At 47.5% G+C, this 19,799-nt stretch overlaps 1 protein-coding gene across 2 annotated transcripts in view; it reads left to right on the forward strand.

Moving 5' to 3' along the window:
* The window catches only part of c5 (complement component 5), a 122,492-nt gene that overhangs the window by 69,659 nt on the left and 33,034 nt on the right, over positions 1-19,799 (forward strand). For both annotated transcript variants that reach the window (XM_085965559.1, XM_085965558.1), the window contains exons 24-28: positions 7,197-7,409; positions 8,625-8,703; positions 10,113-10,272; positions 16,044-16,139; positions 17,057-17,228. In XM_085965559.1, the coding sequence (XP_085821685.1) occupies positions 7,197-7,409; positions 8,625-8,703; positions 10,113-10,272; positions 16,044-16,139; positions 17,057-17,228 (720 nt within the window). The remainder of the gene's footprint in view (positions 1-7,196; positions 7,410-8,624; positions 8,704-10,112; positions 10,273-16,043; positions 16,140-17,056; positions 17,229-19,799) is intronic.

The raw sequence follows: 19,799 nt of genomic DNA on the forward strand, positions 1-19,799 counted from the left end.
CCCGTTAGAAAATAAAGTTATTTTTTTCAAAAATTTAAATTATTGTTTAAAATAGTTATTTCATGTAATTTATAGTTTATTTTAAAAATGTGATTTAAAAAAAAATTATTTGAAGATTTAGTGCTGTTTTGGGGCCGTAGTATTTATAACTTTTGAAAGGACTTCCTGTCAATCTTATGAATGGAGCATTCCCTGCTCCGGTCGGCTCCCCATCGCCCACGTGATCCCAGGGGACGCATCGAACTAACTGCGCCCCTGGGATACGCAAGCACTGCGCGCTGGCAGCTGGACCAGGCCCCGGATCGGAATTCCACTGAGGGCCACAGCTCAACGGCCGGCGCGCAAGGTAAGTGCAGGTTGGGGGCTTACACCCGCGGGAAGCCCCCGACCCGAATTTCTGGGTCATGATGTTTGCAATAATGTTTCCATTGTCAGTCTATGGTATAGTGTTACTATCCTCAGCTCCGGCATGGCAAGAGAGCCCCAGGTGGGCAGAGGAAACGCTTCAAGGACACATTCAAAGCCTCCTTGAAAAAGTGTAACATCCCCACCGACACCTGGGAATCCCTGACCCAAGACCGCACAAAGTGGAGGAAAAGCATCCGGGAAGGTACCGAACACCTCGAGTCTCTTCGCCGGGAGCAAGCGGAAGCCAAGCGCAGGCAACGCAAGGAGCGCACGTCAACCCAAGCACCCCACCCACCCACCCCTTCAACCACCGTCTGCCCCACCTGTGACAGAGACTGTAGGTCCTATTATGTCCGTGTGTAATTGAGACACGGACTGCAGGAGTTGGTTATAACAGGTCTTTACTGAGTGGAGACAAACTGGAACTAACTATGCAAAGTTACTACACAGGCTTATATACAGGGGCTGCAGAATATAGTTCCTTCTGCAAAGTACATACACTACAATTCCTCCCCTTTTAGCTAAACAGTACATAACATTCGATTAATAATTGAGTAACATATTTACAATTACAGTTGTCATATACATTAGCTGAAGTTAAGCAATTATAAGTTCAGTCTTTGAGGAGGCTTCCTGATTCTGTCTGGATAACGCCTCTTTGGGGTATCAGGTTCTTCTGGCAGAGTTGATTCGGAATCAACGTCGTTGTTGGGTTCGTCTGCTTCCAATATTCCCGATTCTGAGGTAGATGCAATTGGTACTTCGGTTTCATCACCAGGTGTATCGGATCGTGGTGTGGAATTGACGTTTTCCAGTGACTCTAGAATCTGGTCAGCATGGCGTCTTACAATGCTCTCTCCAACGTCCACGGTATACATTAGAGGTCCTTGCCGTGTACAGATCGTTCCTGGCTGCCATTTCTCTGTGCGGTAGTCCCGGGCCAAAACTGGTTGACCTATCTTAAAACTCCTGGTCGGCCTTTCATTCATATTCTGAAACTGCCTGTTCTCCACATCTCTTCTGATGTTTGGCTTAACCAAATCCAAGCGGCATCGTAGTCTTCGATTGAAGAACATCATGGCTGGAGTTTGGTTGGTAACCGCATGTGTCGCATTCCGGTAGGCAAACAAGAAGTTATCCACCTTGTGTTGTAGGGGTATGTCTTCATTACACATTGCCTTGATAGCCTTCTTGAATGTTTGAACGAACCTCTCAGCCAATCCATTGGTGGCTGGATGATATGGGGCGGATGTGTAATGCTTAACACCATTGTTCTTTAAGAACCTCCGGAACTCTTCAGACACAAACTGTGGTCCATTGTCGGAGCAAATCTGTTCAGGCAGCCCATTTCTGGCGAATATGGTTCGTAAGACTGTGATAGTTTTTTCTGTGGTGGTTGAGGACATTTTTATTACCTCTGGCCACTTTGAATGTGCATCCACTGCAATTAAAAACATCGAGTCCATAAATGGACCAGCAAAATCAATGTGCACCCTTTGCCATGGAGATGAGGGCCACTCCCATGGATGTAGAGGGGCTTGTGGTGGGGAATTTTGGACCTTCTGGCATCCTGTACAGCTCTTGGTCATCTCTTCGATTTCTCTATCGGTTCCCGGCCACCACACAAACGCTCTGGCTAAGTTCTTCATTTTTACCCCTCCCAGATGACCCTCATGAAGCTCATTGAACACTCTATCCTTCAATTTGGGTGGAATTACTACTCTGGATCCACACATCAAGGTTCCTCTGCACACTGACAGCTGTTCTCTTCTCGGCGAGAATGCTGGCAACAGTGGTTCGCCATGTGCTGGCCATCCCTTCACCGTTAAATCATAGACCCAGGAGAGTGTCGGGTCATTTCGTGTTTCCTTTTCTATGTTTGCATTCATCACAGGTAGACATTCGACTATGGTCGAGTGGAATATCTCCACTGGATCCACTGCAGGTGCTTCTTCCACCGTCGGCAACGGTAGGCGCGACAATCCATCAGCATTCTCATGCTGTTTAGTTCCTTTGTACTCGATGTCATATTGGTGTGCCCCTAGGAAAAGGGACCACCTCTGTAGCCGTTGTGCTGTCATTATCGGGATGCCCTTCTGAGGGTTGAAAATGGAAACGAGGTTGATGATCAGTTAGTAGAGTAAATTTCTGACCGTGCAGGTAGTGATTGAACTACTTCACCCCCCACACCAGGCTGAGGGCCTCTCTGTCAATCTGGGCGTAGTTACGCTCAGCTGAAGTTAACGAGCGTGACGCAAAAGCTATCGGCCTCTCTGAACCATCAAGGAATTTATGTGACAGTACCGCGCCAATGCCGTAGGGAGACGCATCACACGCCAGTCTTATCGGTAGTGATGGGTTGTAGTGAGCCAATACTTCGCTTGAAGTGATTAGGTCTTTACTCTTCTGAAAGGCCCGCTTACATTCATCGCTCCATTTCCATGCTACTCCAGTTTGTAGTAGGACGTTCAGTGGGTGCAGAATTGTGGACAAATTCGGCAAAAACTTGTGGTAGTAATTCACCAATCCGAGGAATGACCTCAGTTGCGACACATTTTCAGGCGCTGGAGCCTTAACTACCGCTTCAATTTTGTCAGGGGACTTATGTAACCCCTCTTCATCAATCACGTGGCCACAATACGATATCTGTTTCTTAAAAAACTCGCACTTGGGGCGATTGGCTCGTAGCCCATGTTCTCTTAGTCTAGTGAGCACCTGCTCTAGGTTGGCAAGGTGTTCACTGTCATCTTCACCTGTCACTAGGATGTCGTCCAAGTAACACTGAGTCCCCGGAATCCCTTGCAGGACTTGTTCCATCGCTCTTTGCCATATCGCCGGAGCTGATGCTACTCCGAATACCAGTCGATTATACTGGTAAAGACCTTTGTGAGTGTTTATCGTGAGATACTTCCTAGAGGATTCTTCAACCTCCATCTGCAAATATGCTTGTGCTAGGTCAATTTTTGTAAAACGCTTCCCTCCAGATAGTGAGGCGAAAATATCTTCTATCCTCAGGAGAGGATATTGTACTGTGTGAAGGACTGGGTTCACCGTCACCTTGAAGTCCCCACAGATGCGAACCTTCCTTGGCTCCTCAGACTTATTGTTTAACGTTTTCTTCATGACAGGAACAATGGGTGTCGCCCACTCGCTCCAGTCTACCTTAGATAACACGCCTGCATTCTCCAGATTCTCCAGCTCTGCCTCGACGGCTGGGCGAATTGCATATGGTACCGGTCTTGCTTTGAAAAACTTGGGAATTGCATTCTCTTCTATTTTTATCGAGGCGGTTATGCCTTTAAGAGTTCCCAGTTCTTGTTGAAATACCTCTTTGGCGTTAGCTAAGATTTTTGACAATCGTCCAGGTGTGACGTCGTCATCCTTTTTACCAGCCACTGTCAGTGCCTGAATGGAGTGCCAGTCTAAACTTATCTTTCTGATCCATTCACGTCCCAATAATGGTGATCCACCATCTTGCAGTATGTACAGATACAATTTCTGTATTTCCTTGCCGTTGTATTCGACAGGCACCCTTATTTTCCCTCTGGGGTATACTTTTTGCCCCGTATACGTCTTCAAGACAATAGATGTCTCTTTCAAGGGTATGTGTGAGAATAGCCGCTCGTAGTCTCGTTGATTCATGACGATCAGGGCTGATCCTGTATCCAATTCCATTTTGACTTGGGACCCTGCTATCGTGAGGGTGACCCAAATGGTTCGGTGATCCTCTTTTGCGATTACGTTGTGAAGTTTGAGACAGCTTAGTCTCTTGTTCCCGGATTCACTATCGCTCATCTGGTCTTCGGAACTACTGTCCGTCATCTTTTGTACTTTCCTGTACTGTTCCTTAGTAGCCATTTTGTTGTCGTTAGTCTTCTTCTCAGACCTACAAACTCGTGCAATGTGTCCCATCTTTCCGCATTGCCTGCATATTTTGTCCTTGGACCAGCAGTCCTTCTGGTCATGGGTTGTTCTGCCGCAGCGATAACATTTTTCAAATCCCCGTGTCATTTCATGGGTGCCGTATTCCTGTGGCTTTTGCTGTATTTCCGCAGCTCCCCTTGCTGCTGCTTCGTACGATACTGCCACACTGAAAGCCTTATCTAGCGTCAGCTCTTTCTCTGAGAGTAACCTCTTCTGGGTTCCTTCACTCAGGAGTCCACAGACAAATTTGTCCCGTAGGGTATCTGCCAGTCCTGCTCCGAACTGGCAGTGCTTTGATAACTTGCGTAGTTCCGTAAGGTAACCAGCATTGCTCTCATCTTTATGCTGATTTCTCCTGTGGAATTTAAATCTTTCTGCTGTCAGCAGCGGTGTAGGATTTAGGTGTTCCTGTAGGATATCAACAATTTCGTTAAAACTCTTCGCCATCGGTTTGGCTGGAGTAATCAGGTTCCGCAATAGGCCGTACGTTCTTGCGCCCATTAAGTTTAGTAGTACCGATGCCTATTTCTCATCGGCTACTTCGTTTGCCTCGCAATATACTTCGACTCTTTCCACATACGTGGTCCAGTCTTCTATTGCATTATCGAAGGCAGTGATATTGCCAGTCTTGGAAATCTAAGATGGCGCCTCCCGCGCTTTGCCTTCTTCCCCAATTTAACAAAATGGCGCCTCCCGCACTTTCCGTCTTCTCCACTGCTGCTAGCGCTGTTGCTGGCGTTTTATGCCTTGATGGCGACGCCCTATGGTCTTCGCGCACTTCCCCCCGCGCTGCTGCTAACGCCGCTCTCCCCGGTTCCCGTGGCAAACTGCAGCTCCTCACGGCTTTCTGCGCTTCTAATTTCTTTTATTTCCCCGTCGTCGGAGCAACCCTGCGGGACACTTTCCTCCCTCTTCTCGGGTCTGTACGCTGCCCGGCTTCGTAGCACCGGCCGCGCCCTGTGTGCTCCACCCTCTCTCTCTCTCTCCTCTTCCCAACAACGCTGCTCAGCCCCGTTGAAAAGCCACCCGATCGAGCTCTAGCCCGCCGCAGCCCAGGAAGGATCAGTGTACTACCTGCCACCAGCCCGATTAGCTGGAACACCATCGACAGGATAACCAAGCCCCGCTCTCGACAGCCTCTCCTGCAAATCTTTCACTCCGATGAATCAGAGGCGGTTGCCCATGGTCGACGCCCGTTTCTTCTGATTGTTTTATTTTTTTTTCTTTCTTCCTTCTGGCCTCGACCTCTGACAACTTCGCTTCAGGGATGGATCCCCATGAGGTGGTGCAGACTGTAGGTAAGTTCGGATCTGCTCGTCGCCAGTATTATGTCCGTGTGTAATTGAGACACGGACTGCAGGAGTTGGTTATAACAGGTCTTTACTGAGTGGAGACAAACTGGAACTAACTATGCAAAGTTACTACACAGGCTTATATACAGGGGCTGCAGAATATAGTTCCTTCTGCAAAGTACATACACTACAGGTCCCGCATTGGACTCATCAGTCACCTGCGAACTCATTTTTAATGTGGAAGCAAGTCATCCTCGGTTCCGAGGGACTGCCTAAGAAGAAGAAGAAGTTACTATCCTCAGCTCACACTGCACCGGTGGCCAGTTTGAAACACCAAGGGATTACATTTGGTGGATACACCATGATGCAGTACACATCAACACTGCTCTGAAGCACTGCTATTTCTTCCTCGGGTGAAACAACGTCTAATAACCTCAACGAAAGAAGATGGTTTCCAGCCTTTGAAGGCTGCTAAATCTCATGAATCATATTAGCCTCATATTTCAAGATGTTTGACTATTGGCCTAAAAGGGATTTAGGATTAATTTATGTTAAGGCGATGCAATTAGGGTAAATTTGTCTCACAATGGGTTAAATCCACACACTCACAGGCTTCTGGGAATACAGATTCGATTCAGTTGAATTGTCTGTCCAGAACTGTGTTTCACCATCTAAATGAAGACATCGTCAGGTGTAATGGGATCAGCTTCTAAATGAATGCCAACACCCAGCTCTACCAAAATCTGTGGCTCCAATAACCACAATACACTAAGGAACTACCCTCCTACTGCTTGAGGATAGTTTACTGGAGTGATTGATGTTTTCAGTAATATCTGATATCAATTTTGTTTATCCTGATATGAAACGTCTATGAAGAGAGCTGTGGAAATAAACTTTAATGTCCATTGAATAGTTTTCCTGTTGCATTTCACACCTAATCATACTTTCCCAGATCAGATTATGTAGAGATCATGGCCCTGAATTTACACTGCCATTCTGGCAGACTCCTGCTGTAAATTCTGCTGGGTTCCCAGATGCGGCAGCTTTCAAGTCTCTGATTTTGAGCTACAACATTCTTGTTACATTCTTGTGAATTACACAAGGTTTCAGGGTCATCAACAACAGAGTGACGTGAATTGTTGTCTTGACCTCTGGATCAAAGGCATCTATAGTACACAAACAAAACAATTTAGCAGTTTGCATGACGTTAAATAATCACTTTCATCATGTTGGCGCTGTGGAGCTCGAGGCCCTTGGTCAGATCTAGGGTCTGGCAGTAAGGAGCTTTGTTCGGGTATATAGCGCTACCACGTTATACTGGCCGTCGCTTATAACGGGCAAATCGTGTTCGCACGAACGCGCCCGGTGTAAGCTGTGGGGACTAGTATCTGAAAGAGAAATATAAATTGTTTTGTGTGTAGCCCTTCATCAGAGCTCATAAAGGGTTATACTTGCAACGTTAATTTCTCTTTCTCTTGCAGAAGCTCACTGACCTGCTGTTCATTTCCAGTATTTCTTTTTGTCATAGTAGTTGTCAGTTATGCTGAAGTATTCTGTGTTGGATTCTGGCAGGTGATATAATCGGTGAAGCGATGTCCATAGCTTTAGATCCTGAGGGAGTTCACAAGCTAATTAATCTACCGAGAGGCTCTGCTGAATCTGAGCTAATGATTGTTGCACCAGTTTACTTCATCTATAACTACTTGGAGAAAACCAATAGTTGGAATGTGATGGGACCAAACAACATCATTATTCAGCTGAAAATGAAGAAAAAAATGAGAGAAGGTATGTAATATCTTCATCTATAACTGACAGTTTTACAAATAGGAATTTTTTTTTTAGTGTTTATTAACAGGAATTCAGATTGGGTGATGAATGGAATTCCCCAGGACTCTGTTTTGGGTTCTTTACTGTTCATTATTTTTCTTCCTGGCCTTGAGGAGGACATCAATTGTATTACTAATTTGCAGATGATATAAAAATGTATGCAGAGGTTGGCAATAAGGAGATTAATAGGCTGCAAGTTAAGTTAAGTGAATGGGCTCATAAATGGCAAATGTTATTGAATGTAGAGAAGTACTGTGTTATGCATATGGGCAAGCAACTCAACAGCAATGATAATTTGCAAGTATCCAGAGCCTAGAGAAACATCCCAAGCAATTTAACACCAAGCATATTTTGTACATGAGCATTCATTAAAAGTAGTAGAACAAGAAATGGACTTGAGGTAGTCAATGACCATTTACTATAGGTTCACAAGCAATGTGAGGTAACTATAGGGAAAGAAAATTGTGTTCTTTGAAGTATTCCTAGGCCAATAAAGTAGGAAGTTAAGCACTATACTTTGGTTATTTATGGCTTTCATTCATCCTTACTTGGAACCAGTTTTGATCCCCACATTTGGTGATGCTGAGGTTCTGCGATGTGATGTTGATAGAAGGGTATTGATGCTTATCCATCATTACTGCAGGTTTACGGAGAAACTATCTGCAATTTATCACATCAATATTGTAGGTCCTTTATATTTTTCTGTGGGGGGATATGTTAAATAAGGTAAAGTTACTAAATCACACATAACGATTGCTTAGGTTCATACACAAATAAGGGAATTTTTTTTATTCGTTCATGGGCTGCGGGTGTCATTGGCAAGGCCAGCATTTATTGCCCATCCCTTGAGAAGGTGGTGGTGAGTCGCCTTCTTGAACCGCTGCAGTCCATGTGGTGAAGGTTCTCTCACAATGCTGGTCGGGAGGGAGTTCCAGGATTTTGACCCAGCAACGATGAAGGATCGGCCATATATTTCCAAGTCAGGATGATGGTGTGTGACTTGGAGGGGAACTTGGAGGTGATGGTGTTCCCATGCGCCTGCTGCCCTTGTCCTTCTAGGTGGTAGAGGTCGCGGGTTCAGGACACATGAATGATAGAGCATATTTATTTGTTGTACATCTCTTATTTTATTTTTATATTAATCTTTGTACTTCAATTTTTGATTTTGTATAGGCATTACGAGTATTATGTCTTTCCAAACCAGAGAGGCTCATTCATACAGCATGTGGAAGGATCGAGAGGCCAGCACTTGGTAAGCTGTGCGAAGTAAAATCCCAGTTTTCCCCAAAAGAGAGGATTGATGTTTTGATAATATTAATTGTCAGGATGGTGTTTTAATTACTGTTTGAAAAAGCATAATGTGAGCCAGATAAAAATGAAAACCGTGTCGCAGTTTAAAATCTTCTTATTGTTCAAGGGCATTTCTTTCACTTTCAATTGTACAGTGCACTTCCATTTATTCTGCCAAATCAAATTGAAATTCCATATTTGTGGATCCTGCTCCTTTGCTGATTTCTGGTTATCTGAATATTTAGTTTAATTTTGAGAATAATTTAGATGAACAGCAGTATGATATATTTTACAGAGGTTAATTGGCCTTTTAAGGTTTGGTGGTTGAAAAATATCTAGTCAAAATTAAAGTTTTCAATTGGTGGTTTATATCAGAAAAGCCACTCAAAAGGTCAATAAAACAATGTACAGTAGATGTAAAAATACTATGATGTAAGTGTCATTTGTATAGTGGTTTTAATGTAGTGAAATATCCAGGTTTGGAGCTTTGTTAAGGATCTTGCCCACCCTGGGTAACATTATGAAGTTCTATAGCAAGGTACGTCCAGAAGAGGATGTTGATATAATATACGAGAAAACTGTTCTAATTTAAGACCACAAAAGGGTGGTTGATTCGTTTCACAATGGCCATTGATGCATGCAGATCACACTGTCTTTGTAATTATGTTCTGCACTGCTGTTGGACTTGGGACTGAGAAGTCTTAAGGGTTTGGCAAGACGGGGGTGGAGTAAAATGGCAGTGGAAAGGATCAAAAGAAAAGTCAATGGAGAGCAGTGAAAATACAAGGAGAGGAGAAACTGAGATGGGGACTGATATCAAAAGAAGGGAGAATCAAGAATCATGGTAAAGGGAGAGAGGAAAGAGGCAGAATAATCAATGATAACTGATATGTAATGGCATTTTAGTTTTATATTTGTTGCTATTTTCCTACGGAGCTGTGAATTTGGAACAATGGCTCAGTACGATATTTAAATTTAGTAGCTGCATTGGCCACAAGTTGTGGTCTGTGTGGGATATTAATTAGCTTACTGCCGAAACAGTGAACTCATTAATGTGCAAATATATTGTCACACCCGTATCTATGCCTATCGTACTTTAAGACATGTGACAATATCTCAGACTTACATAAGGAATGTGTCTGGTAGCCTGTATCCTACTTTTAATGGGAAACTTTCATTTCTACAACACTGCAAAGCATATAACTTGTAAATCTCTGAGCATAGTAATAGAAAAGGAATTCCACTGGTCCTGTATGGTGATAGTATCACCTGGTGTGGTACTGTACCTTGCTGAGGTCTGCCAGGAGTGGATGAAACATTTATATTTTACATTCACCAAAATAATAACAGTGCATGTTCATTTATTTCCAGGTTAACAGCCTTTGTATTAAGGGTGTTTGCACAAGTCAGTGAGTACCTGACACTGAATGAACAATCAATGTGCAATACAATCAGTTGGCTCATTTACAGCTGTCAAAACCCTGATGGATCTTTTAGAGAGCATTCTAATTACGTGCCACTACGATTGCAGGTTAGTGATGGGTTTCAAGCTTGAGTTAACTGTTTGAACGTGAAATCTCACTCATAATCCACAGCGGATGTTAATATCACTGTAGTGTTGCGGCTGCCGCGGAACACGAATGGAGGCCGAACCGATCTGAGGAACACATGGCTTTTATTACATTCTCTTGAGAGATGGCTGCCCCAGCTCCTCTCTCTGCTAAACCCGAAAAAGGGCTGAGGGCGACACCCGCGCTTTTGAGTACACACTGAGGGCGACGCCCGCTCCTTTGTCATGCCTTAAAGGCAGCATGCTTCTTAAAGGCAAGGTGCCCGATTTATTGTCCACGGACGGAAAAGTGGATTGCGCCCGTTTAGGTGGCGATCCGCCACACAGCTCCCCCCAGAATCCGCTTAGGAGGTGTGGATGAGACGGTGCGGCGGTCTGATGGGCCGGCCGGAGCGGCTCTTGTAGGACGCCGGTGGACGTGGAACGGCCGGGCGTGGAGCAGCCGGGTGTACTGGCTTGAGGGCAGGTCGGCCGCGTGGCGGTGGACGAGCTACTGGGACCTGCTCACCGGGCTCCGAGTGTGCTGGCTTGAGTCGGTCCACCGACACTTTTTCAGTCCTGTCGCCCACTTGTAGGTCGAAAAATTTGTCCCCAGCCTGTAGCACTTTGTAGGGCCCGTCGTACGGGGGTTGAAGGGGTCCGCGGTGGGCATCGTGCCGGACGAAAACGAACCGTGCCTGGTGCAGGCTTAGCGGGACGTGTGAGGTGGATTCGCCGTGCCGGGCAATGGGCACCGGGGCGAACTGTAGCGCCGGTGAGGCGAAGTCGTGGCGTTGCTGGTCGGCTGACCAGGGTGTCGTGGCGGTGGGCAGGAACTCGCCGGGTACGTGCAGCGGCTGGCCGTACACGAGCTCTGCTGCCGATGCGTGGAGGTCTTCTTTAACCGCGGAGCGCAGGCCGAGGAGGACCCACGGGAGTCGGTCGGTCCAGGCGCCGTCCTGGAGGCTGGCTCGAAGAGATGCCTTCAAGGATCTGTGGAACCGCTCACACAGTCCGTTGGCTTGGGGGTGGTACGCTGTGGTGCGGTGAATGGTCACCCCGAGATTGCGTGCGATGGCGGTCCAGAGTTCAGAGGTAAATTGCGGACCTCTGTCCGACGTCATGTCGGAGGGGACGCCGAACCATGCGACCCAGGTGCTGACGAAGGCTCTGGCGATGTCGGCGGTGGTGGTAGAGGTCAGTGGAATTGCCTCGGGCCAGCGCGTGGTGCGGTCGACGATCGTCAGCAAGTGCGTGTGGCCTTGCGACAGCGGCAGGGGCCCGACGATGTCCACGTGGATGTGGTCGAATCTACGTGAAGGGACGGTGAACTCCTCGAGGGGTGCTTTCGTGTGTTGCTGCACCTTGGCCCGTTGGCAGGCTAGGCAGGAGTTGGCCCAAGTACGCACATCCTTGCGAAGGCCGCGCCAGACAAAGCGGTTGGCTACCAATTTGATGGATGCGCGGGCGCCGGGGTGGGAGAGGTTGTGGAGAATCTCGAATACCCGGCGGCGCCAGGACGCTGGGACGACGGGCCGAGGTTGAGATAGGGATATGTCGCACTTGACCGTGACTGCGGTCGGGCCGCAGGCAACGTCGGCCAGGCGTAGCCCTGGTAGGTTGGTAGGTGCGGAGAGCAGATCAGGGTCCGTGAGCTGGTCTGCTGCGAGTTGAGCGTAGTCGACTGCCAGGTTTGCGGCGTGGATGGCGGGGCGGGAGAGGCAGTCGGCTACCACGTTGTCTCGGCCGGAGACGTGTTGGATGTCCGTGGTGAACTCGGACACTGCCGCGAGCTGGCGCTGCTGCCTGGCGGACCAGGGGTCGGTTGTCTTTGCCATTGCGAATGTCAGGGGTTTGTGGTCGACAAACGCAGTGAAGGGGTGGCCCTCCAGCAAAAACCGAAAATGGCGGACCGCCAGGTACAGCGCGAGGAGCTCGCGGTCGAAGGTGCTGTACTTGACCTCCGGGGGGCGTAGTTGGCGGCTGAAGAAGGCAAATGGTTGCCAGGCGCCGTCGACCCACTGCTCGTACACGGCGCCGACCGCGTGGTCGGAGGCGTCCGTGGTGAGCGCTACTCTGGCATTGGGCTGTGGGTGCGCGAGCAGGGGGGCATCGGCGAGCGCGGTCTTGGTGGAGTTGAAGGCGGCTGATACGTCTGCCGTCCATTCGACCGCCATCTTGCCGCTCCTGCCCCGGAGGGCTTCATACAGGGGCCTCATGAGGGACGCCGCTTTGGGGATGAAGCGGTTGTAGAAATTCACCATCCCGAGGAACTCCTGGAGTCCTTTGATGGTGGTGGGGCGGGGAAATTGCTGGACGGCCTGCACCTTGGTGGGCAGGGGAATGGCCCCAGCATGGGTGATGTGGTGGCCGAGGAAGTCGATATTGTCCAGGCCGAACTGGCACTTGGCTGGGCTGAGGATGAGCCCGTGGTCGCTGAGGTGCCCGAACAGGATGCGAAGGTGTTCGAGGTGTTCCTGTTTGGAGGAACTGGCTACCAGGATGTCGTCCAGGTAGACGAATAGGAACTTCAGGTCCCGAAGGACCGAGTCCATGAGCCGTTGGAATGCCTGGGCCGCATTTTTGAGGCCGAAGGGCATCCGCAGGAACTCGAAAAGCCCGAAGGGGGTGATTACGGCCGTCTTGGGGACGTCCGCGGGGTGGACGGGGACTTGGTGGTAGCCGCGCACCAGGTCGACTTTGGAAAAGACTGAGCGGCCAGCCAGTCTAGCCGAGAAGTCCTGAATGTGCGGCACGGGGTACCGATCAGGGGTGGTGGCATCGTTGAGGCGGCGGTAATCCCCGCAGGGGCGCCAACCCCCGCCTGGTTTGGGGGCGATTTGGAGTGGGGAGGCCCAGGGACTGTTGGAGCGGCGGATGATGCCGAGCTGTTCCATAGTGGCAAACTCGGTCCGCGCGATCTCCAGTTTGGCCGGGTCCAGCCTGCGGGCGTGGGCGTACACTGGGGGGCCTGTGGTGGGGATGAAGTGTTTCACCCCGTGTTTGGCGACCTCCACGGAGAAGGTCGGGTTGGTGAGGGCCGGGAATTCGGCCAGGAGTGCCGAGTAGTCATCCGTGGCCCGGGCGTGGCACTGTGACGCCATGTCGGCGGGTTGACGGGCGGCCATGGCGCCCAGGATGGGGGACATGGTGTTCATGTCCATGAGGCGGTGTCGAGGGATGTCTACCAGTAGGCCGTGGGCGCACAGGAAGTCTGCGCCGATGAGGGGGGAGAGTGCCTTGGCAGTGATGAACTCCCATCGGTAGCGGCGACCAGCGAGGTCGAGGGTGACTGTGCGGGTGCCGTACGTCCGGATGTCCGAGCTGTTAGCGGCAGCCAGCGCCTGTCCTCGTTCGCCCTTTTGAATGTCGAGGGCAGAGGCCGGGATGATGCTGTGCTGAGCTCCAGTGTCGCACAGGAACCGGCGGCCGGTTTTGTCATCCGTGATGTACAGCAGGGAGCCCGCGTGGCCCACGGCCATCGCGGGGGCTGGTATGGGGGCGGACTTGAAGGAGCAGGGAGGTGTGCACCGTTGTGCCCTGGCGCCGAACCGTGCGTGGTAGTAACAGTAGCCCGGGTTTGTGGGGCGCGAAGGCCCCGTGGGCCCCGTGGCTGGGCCTTGTGGCCGCGTGGTGGCCGGTGAGGGGCGCACCCAGGCTGTGGCTGCCAGGTCCGGAGCGACGTCGCGGCTGGAGTGAGCGGACAGCAGCTTGTCGGCCAGGGCTTCTAGGTCCGTGAGGCCGGATGCCACGATCGCTGGGCGGATGCTGGGAGGTAGCTGGCGGATGAACAGCGTGCGGAAGAGGGACCCGGGTGGGCTCTCGTCGGTGAGTGAGAGCATGTGGGAGAGGAGGTCTGACGGTGAGGCGTCACCGAGGCCTGGAAGGTCGAGGAGGCGGCAGTTTCGCTGGTATGTCGAGGTCGTAAATTTTTTAAGGAGCGCGGCCTTAAGATGTGCATACTTGCCCTCCTCTGGTGAGTTCTGCAGCGCTATCCAGACCTTCGTGACTGTGGAGCTACCGAGTGATGCGACGAGGTAGTCATACTTCGTCCCATCTGTGGTGATGTGTCGCAGCCAGAATCGGGACTCAGCTTGGAGGAACCAGGCTTCGGGCTGGTTTTCCCAAAACTCCGGCAGTTTCACGGAAACTGCGTTCGTGTCCGCCATTGCAGTGCTCGGAATACGTTCTGAGCGTCGGGGTCACCAATGTTGCGGCTGCCGCGGAACACGAATGGAGGCCGAACCGATCTGAGGAACACATGGCTTTTATTACATTCTCTTGAGAGATGGCTGCCCCAGCTCCTCTCTCTGCTAAACCCGAAAAAGGGCTGAGGGCGACACCCGCGCTTTTGAGTACACACTGAGGGCGACGCCCGCTCCTTTGTCATGCCTTAAAGGCAGCATGCTTCTTAAAGGCAAGGTGCCCGATTTATTGTCCACGGACGGAAAAGTGGATTGCGCCCGTTTAGGTGGCGATCCGCCACAGTAGCACTCCAAAGGGAACAGTAATGATCATTGAAGTATTGGTTTTCAAATCACTGTTGCAGTCATTAAAGCCTAAAAATATTGTTCTCTCCTGAATGGCCCAGGGAGAAAGGCAATGCTCGATGTTCTATACTATACAGATCAGAAGGTGGCAGATTTGATTCTGTAAAAGGGTCTGTAAATTACCACAACCCCTACAAAATTGGCCAGGTCAGGGGCAGAGGCAACGAGTCCCACCCTGCTGAAGATCCACCACCCTTGTAAAAAGTGGGGAAATTTGGCCCCACTTTATTTCATTGCAGTAGACAGTAGTTGGGTTTGACTCTAGCGATACATACCCAGGCTTAATAAATACACAGTTTGCAGGCTGTGTGATTTATTTTAAGAGAATCTACTGTAACGTCAGAAATACGTTTTTGCTATGCTTGCTGTAACATGGATATGTGTCAAATGAAAACAGGATTAGACTTGGTTTTAATGTCGTCCATGGTCAAAACACTGTTAATGTTATCTGTGCTCACATGTAAACATTAGCCACTCAGCAGGTAGTGAAGGGTTCATGGTGTCCATGGAACTCTAGCACAAGTCAGCACCTTCTTGAGCAGAGGGGGAGAAAAATGAAGAGAAAATGATCTCATAGAGTCATAGTCATAGAGTCATAGAGTCGTAACGGCACAGAAGGAGGCCATTCGGCCGATCGAGTCTGTGCCGGCTCTCTGTAGAGCAATCCAGTCAGTCCCATTCCCCTGCTCTATCCCTGTAGCCCTGCAAGTTTATTTCCCTCAAGTGCCTATCCAGTCTCCCCTTGAAAACATTGAGTGTCTCCGCTTCCACCACTTTCGTCGGCAGCAAGTTCCAGGTCCTCACCACTCGCTGCGTAAAAAAGTTTTTCCTCACATCCCCCCTGTATCTCTTGCCCCAAACCTTAAATCTGTGTCCCCTAGTCCTTGTCTATCTTAAAAAAAGTAAAAATAAATTGATTAAAAAAAAATCTACTGATAGACAATAAATAATTTCTAAGAGGGTTAGAATTCTACTTGTTAATTTGCCTACCTGAAAAATTGCAGCTGCATGTAACTACAGAATAAAATTCCAAATCTGGAGAGTCACTGAGGCAATAGGAGTAAATGTCCTCATCGGTTTTACCAGTAAGAGTTGGAAAGCCATTCCAAACAAGCACAGATATTATGGGATAACATTGCTGTGCAAATATTGTCATATTTAATGTGTTCCTGGTAAATATGCATTTCCCTAAATTAATTACAGGGTCCTTTAAAGGATGAAGCGAAAGAAAGAGCAATGTATTTGACTGCATTTACTAGTATTGCCATTCAAAAGGCTTTTTACACATGTAAAACTAAGGTGAGTGAAAAATAAATAAAAACATGCACATCTGTTAGTTGTTTATGTTGCTTTGCATGATAATTGATCCAAGATGTATTACCATCTTGCATTATTCAGTGAATTAATGTGCATATCATCACAGTCATGCTGATTGTATTTCACTGAATGTTGCAAAACGATAATATATCCTCAGTCACACAATGGATCACTAGGTACTGTGGTACTTTAGTATAAGTCACATTGCACAATTGTATTACAATTAAAGTTATTTGATACAATTGTAGAGAAAGTTATTTGATACAATTGTAGAGAAACTATCATCCATTTCAAGTAGAATTTTGTTTTTTAATTGGGCCACAGATTCTGCTAAAATAGCAAGAAATTATTTTGTGTACCTATTAGGAAGTAACTGAGGTGGGTAAGATGTTATTTCGAGGCAATAATATATCTTAGGTTTAATAAATGTATTAATTATTCAAGTTTAGATTCTGTGGATTGTCAATTCTGTCCCTTGATATATTGTTGCCTTATAATAAGCTGCTGGTTATGTTTAACACAGAAGCAAAATACTGTGGATGCTGGAAATCTGAAATTAAAACAGAAAATGCTGGAAACACTCAGCAGGTCAGGCAGCATCTGTGGAGAGAGAAACAGAGTTAACGTTTCAGGTCGATGACCGTTTGTCTCCACAGATGCTGCCTGACCTGCTGAGTATTTCCAGCATTTTCTGTTTTTATTATGGCTATGTTTAATGTTTGGAATGAGCCAGCAAGTAAAGTAGTAGAATGGAAGATGTCAGGAAAGTAAATGTGTAGTTCGACACTGGGCTGGGTGAGTCGAGATACTAGAAGGACAAAAATTATGGGCCAAATGGCCAGTTTCCCTCCTTGACATTTTCTTATGTTATTAAAAATATTTTATCTGATTTCTTTTAGGGAGTTAGTAATGCTATTCTTAAAGCTGATGAGTATTTATCAAACAATATGGATAATGTGAAGAGTACACTTGTATTAGCAATAACTGCTTATGCCCTAGTATTGAAAGACCAACGATCTCGCTTTTCTCATCGAGCCTTGGAAAAACTGAAGTATGAAGCCTTTGTAATAGGTAATGAAAAGCTCAATATAACTACTGTGTGTCAAATAATTCAACTGAACCCCTATCTGCTGTGCCTAGTACTTAACAAAGTACTAGGTCGATCACAAAACAGAATACAGAGAGTAAGGGCAGCTACTCAGACTGGCAAAAGGTGGGACGTGGTCTTTCACAGGGATCGGTGCTGGGACCACTGTTGTTCACAATTTACATTAACGATTTGGACCCAGGAATCAGAAGTACAATTTCTAAGTTTGCGGACGATACCAAATTGGGGGTTGTAGTTAATACAGAGGAGGACTGCGACACAACACTAAAAGACATGAATAAACTTGCAGACTGGGCATTTCATTGGCAAATGAATTTCATTATAGATAAGTGTGAGGTGGTGCCTTTGGTTGGAAGAATAAGGAGGCCACATACTGCTTGGATAATAAGACCCTAAATGGGGTAGAGGAGCAAAGGGATCTAGGGGTGTGGTTACACAAATCACTAAAAGTAGCAACGCAGATTAACAAGGCCATTAAAAAAAGCAAACCTAGCACTAGGGTTTATTTCCAGAGGGATAGAACTGAAAAACAGGGAAGTCATGTTAACCTTGTATCGAACCTTGATTAGGTCACACTTGGAGTACTGTGCACAGTTCTGGTCTCCATATTATAAAAAGGATATAGAGGTATTGGATGAGGTGCAAAAAAATTTACAAGGATTATACCAGAACTGAGAGGTTAGAACTATCAGGAAAGATTGAACAGGCTGGGGCTCTTTTCTCTAGAAAAGAGAAGGCTGAGGGGTGAGCTGATAGAGGTCTTTAAAATAATGAATGGGTTTGATATGGTAAACAGAGAGAAGATGTTTCCACTTGTAGGGGATTCCAAAACTAGGGGCCATAAATATAAGATAGTCACTAATAAATACAATAGGAAATTCAGGAGAAACTTCTTTACCCAGAGAGTGGTGAGAATGTGGAACACACTGCCACAAGGAGTAGTTGAGGCAAATAGCACAGATACATTTAAGGGGAATCTAGATAAGCACATGAGGGAGAAAAGAATAGAATGGTATGTTGCTAGGGTTAGATGAAGAGGGGTGGGACGAGACTCATGTGGAACATAAACTCCGGCACCTGTTGGGCCAGATGGCCTGTTTCTGTGCTGTAGACTCGATGTGACTCGATGAAGTAGATATGGAGCAGTTTTAGTAAGTAAGTGTGTGTCAGTATCTGTATATTACCTGGACACAAGATAATGCACTGATTATGCAAATAATCAGATTGATTGTAGGGGTATGGAGAAGGGGTCATACCAAGAATGCAAGGGAAGACAATACTAAGACAGTGCTGACTCCATTGGAGACACTAATGAGGAGCATATGTGGGATTTAGCATTTCTGATTTCCAAGTGCATTTTCTTAAGCATCATTTGATTTCTGTTTATTTAAATCATTGATGACTAAACATAAAGGTTAATAATTAGAACTATTCCATCTCCACCAGGAAAAAGGCTTTGACGATAATTGTTAAAAATGTACCCTAGTATCATAATGATTATGTACTCATTTTATACATTATTCGAAAAGGAGTTGGATGAATAGCAAAAAATTGAATGGTTTATCTTGTTTAAATACTATGGGGGAAAATGTGGTTGCTTTGCGCCTCCCGTTAGCGCCCCGCGGCGCTGCGCCGCCAGCAACGACGTCATCACCGTGCGCTGCGCCCCGCTCGCGCCCCAGCCGTAATCTTCGGTACCGCCCCCTGACTTACCGCCGGACGCTATGTCTGACGGGGTCAGGGGGGCCTACCTGCGGCCAGGGTGGCGCTATTTAAAGGCGAGGTGCCGGGCGGCAATTTTTGTTGCTGGCCGCCTGCCAGCACCTGCCTCCGCTCCCATCCCCGGCCTCCTTACCCCCCCCCCCAACCCCCTGCGGAGTGCTGGCTGTGCTCCAAGAGCCTGGCACTTCTCTTGAGTGCCAGAATCTTTTGCCGGCACTCCCGATCCCCGGGGGCCCAGCTGGGCCCCGGGTCGTGTTGCGCACAGCCCCTCCCCATTAAGAAGGGGAGGAAAGCCTGCAATACCGTGGTGCAATGTGCCACAGCGCATGGCCCCAAAGGGGGCGCGACTCAATTTTTCGCCCTATAAATTTAGTTTGATAATTATTTCGAATTTTCTACATGCGTAGCTCATGCTTCAGTCCCAGCTGACCTTCAAGTAGATTCAAATAGGACCTACCTTGTAATTGCCTTTTCTTGGCATGCGCTTTCTTTTGCTTATTTTTAAACAATGGGAAGAGAAGCCATTAATATGGCAGAAAACTTCCCAAATGAAAAGAGGTTCCATTCTGTCAGTGGCATTTCTCATCTTGATAAGCACAAAACAAACCTTCTGCACTCATTAAAAAAATGATATACAAAGATGGGAAATATTAGAAAGAAAGTAAAAATGCACAGAAAAATCCCTCATGCATTGCAAAGTTTGAGAAACGGATGATCCTGGTCTTTTGGTTTATTTAGAGTTTTTTTTTTATTCGTTCATGGGATCTGGGCGTCGCTGGCAGGGCCAGCATTTATTGCCCATCCCTAATTGC

The sequence above is a fragment of the Somniosus microcephalus genome, chromosome 23 (assembly GCF_052327205.1).
Source record: "Somniosus microcephalus isolate GS21.2 chromosome 23, FLI_Smic_1.0, whole genome shotgun sequence".
Classification (NCBI taxonomy): Eukaryota; Metazoa; Chordata; class Chondrichthyes; order Squaliformes; family Somniosidae; genus Somniosus; species Somniosus microcephalus.